The sequence below is a fragment of the Phocoena phocoena genome, chromosome 4 (genome assembly GCF_963924675.1).
Source record: "Phocoena phocoena chromosome 4, mPhoPho1.1, whole genome shotgun sequence".
In the NCBI taxonomy this organism is placed as follows: domain Eukaryota; kingdom Metazoa; phylum Chordata; class Mammalia; order Artiodactyla; family Phocoenidae; genus Phocoena; species Phocoena phocoena.
Genome location: NC_089222.1, coordinates 8,349,844 through 8,361,858, shown reverse-complemented (window position 1 = coordinate 8,361,858; position 12,015 = coordinate 8,349,844). Strand labels below are relative to the sequence as shown.

The 12,015-nt window shown below is 38.4% G+C and overlaps 1 protein-coding gene across 1 annotated transcript in view; it reads right to left on the bottom strand.

Annotated features, from left to right (window-relative positions):
* The window catches only part of EFHB (EF-hand domain family member B), a 57,248-nt gene that overhangs the window by 21,434 nt on the left and 23,799 nt on the right, over window positions 1–12,015 (bottom strand). The window contains exons 4-6 of the mRNA XM_065876671.1: window positions 11,304–11,484; window positions 8,904–9,014; window positions 5,047–5,176 (exon numbers count right to left, since the gene is read on the bottom strand). Coding sequence (XP_065732743.1) covers window positions 5,047–5,176; window positions 8,904–9,014; window positions 11,304–11,484 — 422 coding nt within the window. The remainder of the gene's footprint in view (window positions 1–5,046; window positions 5,177–8,903; window positions 9,015–11,303; window positions 11,485–12,015) is intronic.

The following is a 12,015-nucleotide window of genomic DNA, read 5'->3' as shown; positions in this document are numbered from 1 at the left end:
TGTGTGCATTCAAAATGTTGGTTATTTAGAATACACAGCAATATAAAATTATTTTATGTTAAGTGAAAAACCAGGATATAAAATGTTATTGCACTCTGATTAAAGCTATGCAAAAATCAACACAGGAAGCCACACTAGAAAGAAATAGAGTAAAAAGATAATAAAGGTTGAATTAAGGTGACAGGATTATGGGTGATTTTATTTTGCCAATTTTCTGTAATATAATTTCATTACTTCTATCACTGTGATTAAATGACTAAGAATTTCTTTTGAGAACTGCAAAATTACAACACTGCTATTTAATAACATTAAAATTAATAAATTATTGTTTTGCTAAGACTAAAAACAATGAACATTAAACTCTTAGATTCCATTTGCTTTTAAAACTATTTCCTGTTCTGGAGAAATATGGAGTTGAATAAATTTCTGGAGAAGAGTGACACTCTGTGGAGAAACAAAAGATGAAATATAAAGTAATTCATCTTTTATTTCTTCATTTACCTCCCATTAGTTCAAAAAGGGAGAAAAAGAACAATATGGGTAAAGTCAGAATAAATCAGAGGCAGTTTAAGGACTGTAATTTGAACAAATAAAGTTGACAATCTAAAGCCAGCTCCAAGGACTTCCCTGGTGGCACAGTGGTTAAGAATCCCCCTGCCAATACAGGGGACACAGGTTCGAGCCCTGGTCCAGGAAGATCCCACATGCTGCAGAGCAACTAAGCCCACACGCCACAACTACTGAGCCTACGCTCTAGAGCTCGAGAGCCACAACTACGGAGCCCGGAAGCCCACGCGCCTAGAGCCCAAGCTCCGCAACAAAGAGAAACCACTTCAATGAGAAGCCCGCGCACCACAACAAAGAGTAGCCCCTGCTGGCCGCAGCTAGAGAAAGCCCACATGCAGCAACGAAGACCCAACGCGGCCAAAAATAAAAAATAAATAAATAAAACCAGCTCTAAGGGGCATGATTAGGAACATGCCTGGATGGTAAAGGTAAGGATTCTAAGTCATGGAGCCTACGCTTCTCAGCCTAAAAGTGCCTGGGTTATGTTTCTGGGAGAATCGGGAAGTATTTCTGAGCAGACAAGTATGTCAGAGTATCAATAACTGTAACATCATTACACACCTCACAGTATTCACTAACCAACTCAGAGTGAAGTCTCTGTGTGCCAATCAATTTTTTCATTCAGACACATACACCCACACACACACACACCCCATTTCAACATTCTGATTCTTCAGACCAAAGGTCATAAACAGAATATAGATAGAGGTAGTTTTATGGAGGAAATATATTCCTTAAAAGTGTATATCCCTAATAACTCTCAAAAGTTAAGAGTGAACCAAATTTATGTTAAAATAGTGCATATCAAAGTGAGATGTAAACAAAACAGAAAGAGACTCATAGACATAGAAGACAAACAATGGTTACCAAAGGGGAAGGTGGGGGAAGGATAAATTAGGAGTTTGGGATGAACAGTTACACACTACTATATATAAAATAAGTAACCAATATATGTAACAGGAATATAGTTCCCTGTGCTATACAGTAGTCCCTGTATAGCACAGGGAACTATACTGCATATCTTATAATAACTTAGAATGGAAAAGAACCCGAAAAAGATTAAATTAATATATATGTGAATAAATAAATCACTTTGTCGTACACCTGAAACACCTGAAACTAACACAACATTGTAAATCAACTATTCTTCAATTTAAAAATAAAGACAAAAAAAGAAGAAAATAGGAACAAAAAAAAAAAGAGATGTAAACGAATATACTTCACTCCAAGTTTATAATAGAAATCACACTGAAGAATGAAGTAGTGAGTCCTTTTTGAAATACAACAAATCAAGGGAATAAAGAATCTATCATTTCAGCAATAATTTTCCAACTAAGTTCGAAATACAGAAAGTGATCAAATAAAACAGTGTTCCATAAATGATGTTTCCTTGTGGGTAGAGACAAGTTGGTGGGAAATGCATCCTGCATATGGCCTGCTTTTATAAATTCAGTGTGGTTTTTTATGACTATCCCTAATGTGCTTGTTAATGACCCAAAAGCTCTACTCTTAGGACCTCTATAAGGACCACCATGTGAATATGTTTATTTCATATCTTTAAGAAATGGATAGTAGGTTTAATATTTCTAACCTTTCAGAAGTGGATAAACCGTATTTGTCACCTTCTTTTAAGTATCAATTTCTATGTTATATTTAATTATAAATATCTAGTGAAATACTCAAATCATTTCTTCATGTTTTCCTTTATGTATGTTTTAATAACTTTAATAGTGATAAATTCATGAATATTTGTTTTATAAGCTCTTCTTCTATACCCTAAAGCAAAACTATCTCATACGGGTTTAGGATAATATTGAAAGAATTTCTTCTGTGTTTGTGTTTTAACATTATTGTTTTCAATAATTCAAGTATCAGAAACTCATATAATAAGGGAGTGGGAGAAGAATGGAAATCAAAATTTCAGGCCTGTGATCACAGAATCCACTGTCTATACCCCTGGTGCAGTGGTTAAAGACAGCCCCTGGAGACACACTGCCAGGGTTGCATCCCTACCCCTAGTATTTCTCAGTCGCACGATCTTGGGCAAATGATTTCACTTCTCTGTACTTCAGTTTCTTCATCGGTAAAATGGAAAGGCTAAAATTCTAGTACACCTGAAGTATAGTTGAATTACAGTGTTGTTAGTTTGCTGTATAGCAAAGTGACTCAGTTATGCATGTATATACATTCTTTCTCATATTCTTTTCCATGATGGTTTATCACAGGATGTTGAATATAGTTCCCTGTGCTGTACAGTAGGACCTTGTTGTTTATCCATTCTGTATATACCAGTTTGCATCTGCTAATCCTAAACTCCCAATCCTACCCTCTCCCACCCTCTCGCCCCCTTGGCAACCACCAGTCTATTCTCTGTGTCCCTGATTTTGTTTCTGTTTCATAGATAGGTTCAGTGAATAAACTTTTCCATACCCCCCTGAAAAAAATTATAGTACACCTACCTCACAGAGGTGTTGGTAGTATTAAATTAATCATATATAAAGTACTAAGCATTTGGCCTCTATAACTGGGAGCTGTTATTTCAGCGACCAGACAGGCAAATGAGCGAGGCAGGTGAGTGCCTGTGGGAATGTGCAAACTCTGTGCACCCTGGGGGCCTATGGAAACTTGGAGGGCCAGTGTATCCTTTAAAGAGGACAGAGGGTGTAAAAAATGGTACAAATGAACTTATTTACAAAACAGAAATGATGTCACAGATGTAGAAAACAAACTTATGGTTACCAAGGGGGAATGGGGGGGGGGGGCGGGATAAATTGGAAGATTGGGATTGACTTATACGCACTACTGTATATAAAATAGATAAACAACAAGGACCTACTGTAGAGCACAGGGAACTCTACGCAATACCCTGTACTGACCTATATGAGAAAAGGATCTAAAAAAGACTGGATAGATGTACATTTATGACTGGTTCACTTTGCTGTACAGCAGAAAGTAATGCAACATTGTATTTGTTCTGTTTTGTTTTGTTTTGTTTTTGTTTTTGGCCACACTGTGCAGTCATGTGGGAATCTCAGTTCCCTGACCAGGGATCGAACCCGCAACCCCTGCAGTGGAAGCTCAGAGTGGATGGCCAGGGAAGTCCCAACACATTGTAAATCAACTATACTCCAATAAAAATTAATTTTTAAAAAGTTACAAACTAAAAAAATAAAGAGGGCAGAGAGCAAAGCAAATCCACTCTCACCATTAATGTATAGAAATGCAAGCCCAGTATATTCGTTTCCTGTGGGTGCTAGACACATTACCATGAACTTGTGGCTTAAAACAGTAGAAATGTATTCTCTCACAGTTCTAGAGACCAGAAGTCTGAGATCAAGGTGACAGCAAGGCTGCATTCCCTCCAAAGGCTCTAGGGGATAATCTGTTCATTGCTTCTTCCAACATCTGGAGGCTGTTGGCTTTTTTTTTTTTTTTTTGGTCTTCCTTAGCTTGCTGTCACATCATTCCAGCCTCCTCCATCTTCACATCACCTTCTTCTCCTCTGAATGTCTTCTGCTTTTCTGTCTCAAACCTCCCTCTGCCTTTCCCTTATGAGGACACTTGTCATTGGATTTAGGGTCCACCCAGATCATCCAGAATGATCTCTTCATCTCAAGATCTTTAGCTTAATTGCATTTACAAAGACCCTTTTCCCATATAATATAACCTTCATAGGTTTTGGGAATTAGAACATGGACCTCTTTGGGGGCCACCATTCAACCCAGTACCTCAGTATTTTCAATCTTCTGATTTTTTAAACATAGTAGGAAATATAGGTTTTTATTTTGTTTGTTGGCTTAGATATAAAATATAAGACAGGGAATGAAAAACTAAGGAAACTTATTTTAATTTCTTAGGAAAGTAGTCAAAATGTAGAATGCAGGTGTAAAAAGGTCACAGTTTGTGAGAGTTAAGTCAGATGCTTAGGTGCCCAAATAACTATTAAAGAAAGCTGAATGATAAATGACAGGTCAATTATATGTGACATGATTGCCTTTGTTGAGACTTGAAACCCCACTATCTTTAAGAAACATAGTAGGGTTGATCCCATAGATTAAAAACATTCAGGTATGTCTTCCAATCTGCTGGAAAGACATGAAATTACTTTAGAATCACAAACACACACACAGGGAATTCCATGGCAGTCCAGTGGTTAGGAGTCTGCACTTCCATTGCAGGGGGCCTAGGCTCTATACCTGCTGGAAGAACTAAGATCCTGCAAGCCACGTGGTCAAAAACAAACAAACAAAAAAATCAAACAGAAAAAAACCCAACAACAACAACAAAAAGACAGTATCATGGTCATCTCTGGGGGAACTGGACAGTTTAGAAGACATATCACTGTGTATCTTTTTCTATTATTTTTATGTTTGAACCATGTCACTGCATTACCTCTTCAAAAAATAAACGTAATAAACTTTCAAGTCCATATGCCATATACCTAACACTTGTTCCAAGACACAACATACTTAAACTTACATTTGTAGTTCGTGAAGCCAATGTAAAGTTTTTGCCATGTTTCGTCCATCATTAAAATGTGGTGTTGGGATCCCATACAAGTTAAATCTATGAAAACTTGATGGATTATACTTTCGGTGCTTTGCTTCTCCTGAGAAAAGAAAAGGGAAGACTTCTGACTTAAGCAACACAACTTTGTGCAAGAAGCATGTGATGTTCTCACTGACAATGAAAATGAGAGTGGGAAAAAGAATGGAACTGTCACAGCGCAGGAAACTGCACACATTTGGCTACAGATGACAGACGCATTCTCCCATGTGAGCTGGGAGACTGGTGGAACAAGCGTTCCTTGTGTTAATATTTGGAAAGTAAGTAGAAAAATGATGTAGGAGAAAGACATATAACTGATGAAAAATTCAGGGCCCATCAATGTTAAAGAAATCCTTAAGATCAGGGGAGGTACTGCAAGGCTTTGTGACCCCAGCGGTGCTTTAAGCTATGCTAAGATTTGAGAGATTGGTGTTGTATACTTGCTCTCACTGAGATTTGCGTTACAACCTTCACATTTCGTTATAATCACTTATCTCATATTAGAGACATTCAAAGCGTGATAGAGGGCTGAGAACCCAACAGGGAGGCCTTTATTTTTAAGATCTAGTACTGTACCATGATGTGGTATTAGTTTTCTATTTGTAGTTAAGAAAGTAAGACTGAAACTAGAGATCAGCTAAAAGGTTATAAAATGATGGAGAAAAGATATTCAGCCTCACCAGTAACCCAAATAATGTAAGCAAAAACAATAGCGCACAGTCATAATTCGACTCTCAGTTAAGCAAAAATAAAGAAGATTGGCAAAGCTCGCCATTGGGGAAGATGCAGGGAAATGGAAATTCTCATACACTGTGCCTGTGAGGGCAAACTGGGGCAGCTATTCAGGTGGAGAGTTTGGCTTTAAGAGTGAAATTTTCAGATGCTCAGAAATGTAGGAATGTATCCTATGGAAACAAATCACATTCACAAAGATATATAAACAATACATTTTTGTAATCCTGAAAAATACAATATTGATAACTGACCTGAAAAGACAACCAAGAAATTTCATATGTGGGGGGGGGGGGGGGGGCGGGAAGAAAAAGGGGAAAAAAAAAGTGTGTACAGTAGGATGCAAAACACACACATACACTCATATATGAATGAGCAAAGAAAAGCATATATGAAAGTATCACCTATGGCAGACTGGGAATTGTGGGAGATTTTCTTTGCATTTCATATACTTCTATACAACCTGAATTTTATAAAAGAAAATATGTATTACTTTAGTAATAATTTAAATTAAGTGTATTTAAAAGAGGTTGTTATTGTTATTGAATGATGTCCTTGACATACTATTTCAAGTAAATGCATATAGCAGTTTCTCCAAAAGCATAAAGATTATTGTCACATTTAACTGAAGACAGCTCCGTGGATGGGGGTTAGAAAGATGTTTGATGTATCAAATGTAGTTATCTCTGGCTAATGGGATTTCAAGGTTACATTTACTTTTTCTTCATTTTTCCATGATATTTACATTCTCTACAATTATATTTTTATAATAAAAAATAGTGCTTTCATTAAAGGGAAAAAGTAAAAAATAAATATTTAAAGGATTGGATTCTATTCCTTTTCAAGAGACTAGTGAGACTTTTGTAAAAATCAGCAAATGAAAGTAATTTCAGTCATGTGATAGTCCATTAGAGTCTTCTAAATATTAAAAAAAAAAATTGGACTGGGAGTTTGGGACTAGCAGATGCAAACTACCATATATAGAATGGATAAACAGCAAGGTCCTAGTGTAGAGCACAGGGAACTATATTCAATATCCTGTAATAAACCATAATGGAAAAGAATGCACATATGTATAACTGAATCACTTTGCTGTACACCAGAAACTAACACAACATTGTAAATCAACTATACTCCAATATAGATAAATAATTTTAAAACTACACTCATTTTCCTCCAAATTTTCCTCCAAATGCTAAATGCATGTAAAGGGTGTCTATATACATATTCATTGAAATAGTTCTTTCTTAAAACAATTAAATGGCATTGGATTAGATTGTGCTATCGATGCTAAACTTTTCTAAAAATGAATAAAATATTTTCACAAGAGAGGAATGGAGGGAAGGAGGAATAAAGAAAAGAAAGACTAGAAGGAGGAAAAGAAGAAAGGGAGGGGACTTCCCTGGTGGCGCAGTGGTTAAGAATCCGCCTGCCAGTGCAGGAGACACGGGTTCCGGCCCTGGTCCAGGAAGATGCCACAGAGCAGCTAAGCCCGTGTGCCACAACTACCGAGCCTACGCTCTAGAGCCCGCGAGCCACAACCACTGAGCCTGCGTGCCACAACTACTGAAGCCCACGCGCCTAGAGCCCGTGCTGCACAACAAGAGAAGCCCCCGCAATGAGAAGCCCACGCACTGCAACGAAGAGTAGCCCCCGCTCACCACCACTAAAGGAAGCCCACGCGCAGCAACAAAGACCCAACTCAGCCAAAAATAAATAAAATAAAATAAATTTATATTAAAGAAGAAGAAAGGGAGGGACAGAGCCAGGGACGCGGCGGCGGAGGAGACACGGAGAGAAGCCTTGTCAAGGCTGTGAAAAAGCGCGGTGGAAGCAGCCGTGGGGGGATGGAGATGATCTCAGGACCGGGGTGTACCGGCAGCGTAAGGAACCAGCAGAGACTGGTCATGGGAGAAGGGAATGGCTGACTCCAGCCGGGGAGCAATGGGCATAGCAGACAAGCCCCAGAAGGAGTATGATGTGAGGGGGCGGTGGAGGAGAAAAGTAAAGAAATAAAGACGGAGAGAGGGGTCTTGTGCTGCAGTGAAGGGCTAGTCTTACTTCTAACTAATGCAGATTAGTTCGTGAATCATGCACAGGTCATCGGCTTTCTCAGGACAGGTATCAGAGTCTAATTGTCAATCCTCTGTTAGATCAAGATTCTACGTAGCACCCACACGTCAACAATTAAATTGTAGTTTACAGCAAACATCCAATGCCTTTTAGTTATGCTATAGCATAATTCTAGTAATAAGGCTTTTAGTCAAGATCACTTAATAATAATAATAAAAATAATGATAATAGTTACTGAGCCCTCACTATGTTCCAGGCACCATGCTTGGCATTTTGCAGGCACTCACTTCATCCTCGCGACATTATTATCCCTATTTAATAAATTTAAAATAGATGGTGATAAGTAAAATATTCAAGGTCTAATAGATAATAAATGGGGCTTCCCTGGTGGCGCAGTGGTTGAGAGTCCGCCTGCCGATGCAGGGGACAAGGGTTCGTGCCCCGGTCCGGGAAGATCCCACATGCCGCGGAGCGGCTGGGCCCGTGAGCCATGGCAGCTGAGCCTGCGCGTCCGGAGCCTGTTGCTCAGCAACGGGAGAGGCCACAACAGCGGGAGGCCCGCGTACCGCAAAAAAAAAAAAAAAAAAAAAAAAAAGATAATAAATGGACAAGCTAGGCCTTGAACTTGATCTGACTTGAAAATTTCTGCACTTGACCATTATCTAATATTCCTCGTGTAAAGCAAAGCACTTAGAATAATCCTATTTGAATAAAAAACAAGATTAGACTACCCAACATTTAATCTTACTTAGCTATTTTTTTCATTTTAATGAAACATATCTTTCTGCATTTTATACCCAAAATGCACAAGTGTATGTGTTCCCAGCTATCGGGGTTTATAACCTTATAAGTAATAAGTTATTATTTATTGATCACCTATTATATGCCAGGCATTTTAACTTTAAGCACATCATCTCCCTTATTCCTCTTCACAAATCTGAGTCTCATATTCTCAGGTCCATTTTACACTGGAGGAGACTTACCTTCATAATAATCATTGTGAGATACAATATACAGATCGTGTCCTGCCTGTCCTTCTTCAAATACTTCTTGATGGGATTTTGGTGGATTCACCACCTCTCTAGCAGATAATTCTGAAGGAAGAAGTAATGAAATCAGTTTTAAGGCATTTTTCAGCTCTTTATAACATATTTAAGTTGACTAGAGCAAATGACAAACTGGTATGCTAACTACATAAGCTACATGGGCAAAAAGCCAACATACATAGAGATTTATCACCAAAGACAGGAATAGCCCAGGCATCGCTGTCTTAAGGATCCCACTTGAACAGATTCAATCCCTAGAATTCTGAAGAACTCCATACTGGTTAATCATTTGGTTGTCCTGAGCTATATGCCAAGCCCAGTTAAATTCCCAGTTTTAAGGATCTCAGAAGGATACTTTTTATTTTAGTTTGCTCCAGACTTCCCAAGATGATCTAGGCAAATTTGAATCACAAATCAGTTTCAGAAACCCTGATGCCCTGTGGGGAAGACTTGATGCAAATGTTGGCAGCTGTAGACAACAGCACACACCCTGAATCTGTTTAGATGTGAATAGCCATCTTCAAAGTAGCCCCAAGTGCCGGGGAAATCACTGGCATCAGAAAGAAATTCTTCTTCTTACTGCTCCCAAACCTAGAGCTAGAAGATCTTTGTTGAACAGCTGCTTTCCCAGGACTGGTGGTCCCTGGTTTTATATATAGCGAATTATTTTCTTTTTATTGTTTCATGTAATGATTTTTAAATGTAATTCCATTTACAATTTCACTCTTCTCTTTCAACCTAACAACATACATTAAGATGTTTTCTTTTGGACTTTCTTTTGGACTTTCTGCCAAGAAGTGGAGTCTGTAAACAGTTAAGAATACCAGAAGGTAGCCCTACTCAGAATAATCCTGTAAAGCAGTGCTTCTTTTTGATGTGGGAACCATTACACCTATTAATACACATATATACATTTTAGAACATTCTTTCTATTACATATTTAAATGAGACACACCTAGGCAGTACTTTCCATATTAAATTCTTGATAGCGGTTATGATATAATTACTGTAATTCTGTAATGCCTGGTGTACTTAAATACAATTTTTAATCCTATTTAAAAGAAAAAAAAAGATATTTTATCTGTTCTAAAACACATTTTTCATGTTTCAAGTTTTAACAAGTTTTAACTTTAGATCTGATAAACTAAAGTACAACTGCAGATTTTGCATTCCAAGAGAAAGGCATAATTTATCTCCAGAACAGATGTTACTATGTTAAGGAAAGTAATCTAATGGACATTTTGGTGAAAAAAAGATAAGTTCCTGGTGCAGAGCCGCAGTGGGTGCAGAAAGATAAAGAAAGAAGCGAATTCCTCTGCAGGATGATAAAAAGATGGAATTTGAGTTTTCCTGTAATAAGATCCCTGGAAGGAGAGGGTAAGAGACCAGAAAAGGCTAAACGTGAGAAGGTGTAAAGGGAAAGCACCCAACAACATGGCAGGATGCTGGGGCTGCAGAAGAAAAAATGGCCTGTGACCAATTCTATTCTAAGTCATTTGTTGAAAGATTGCTTCACTCCCTCTCAAGATGAGAGGGGAATCTGCTCTGATACTGCCTGTTAGGTTAATAAGCAAGTGTACACATCATGGATCTTCATGAATGAGTGTTGTACACAGCATTTACCTAACATCTGTTTTGTGGTCTTTGTATGAAACAGAATTTCATAAAGAGTTAAGCACAGACGTAGAGAACAAACTGGTGGTTGCCAAGGGAGAGGGTGGGTGGAGGAGGGATGGATGGGGAGCTTGGGGCTAGCAGTTGCAAACTGGTATATATAGAATGGATAAACAATACGGTCCTACTGTATAGCACAGGGAACTAACTATATTTAATATCCTGGGATAAACCATCACAGAGAAGAATACAAAAAATTAGGTATATATGTGTATTACTGAGTCACTTTGCTGTACAGCAGAAATTTACACAACATTGTACATCAACTATACTTCAATACAAAAAAAATTTTTAAAAAGAATTAAAAGTTATGAACACATTAGAGGTTTTGGTGGAAATAAAACACACAAATAGATGTCCAGGGGAAAGAGATAGCAACCCTCACAGCTGGTCCCAAGATCAACTTCCCGGAGTCTTTTTCCTGTCTTTACACCATCTCTACTCTGCTCCCTGAATCTCCTCTCCAAACCCTGAACTCTTACTGCCTTGACATACATCAACTCTAAGGCTTCTGGGTCTGAGAGTAACTTTCTTGCTATGATTCCCACCTTTCATTCTGGGATCAACATTTACACCAGCACTAAATAAATCCCAACAGGATATTTACTCCCATTTTCTAAGAAGACATTTTATCACTCCTTCCCCACCCTTTATTTTCACTACCTCTGATGACTGCCGTCCCAAATGTCGTGTTGAGTATATCCAGGCCTTTAGGTAATCCTGGCGTCTGATCATGAGATTTTCCTAACGGTGCCCGTTGATTGCTAAAATAAACTGATTCCTTCTTATCTTTCATTTTCTGTTGAAAGGTTGTAATAGGCTGTGGGTTGATCAGTACCTTTGCCTAAAGAAATCGTACAAAGCAAAGATGTAACAACCAAAAAAAGGAAAAAAGTATGAACACTGAAACTCAATAGCTGGGGAGAAGACAATATGATTGTGGGAAAACATTTCATGATGGTTGTCTGGGCTCACCTTCAAATGAACCATCAGAATTGGGGTTATGCAGCTTAGACATGTCTAAACATGACTTTTCATCGGGGCTGAAGCATTTATGAGGGCAACTCCCTGGTTACTTGACTCAAAGGTTCCAGAAAAGTAGGAATGACAAGTGCAAGAGCCACGTGATTCCCACCAGCTCCCTCCAGGTATAAGATCAGGTCTTCTGACCCTTGACTGTCCATTCAATCTGTAGCAGGTAACACCGGGACCCTGCGTGCACACAATGCACGTACAAGCGCTCTTAGCATCTCCAGCAATATCACCCAGCCTTCGTCCCCACCATGCTTTAACAAACCTTGACAGCACTTCTCTTTACTGTGAGAAAATTAAGTGCAGCTTGGCTTTTATTATCTGAGGGGAGAATATTAGTCTG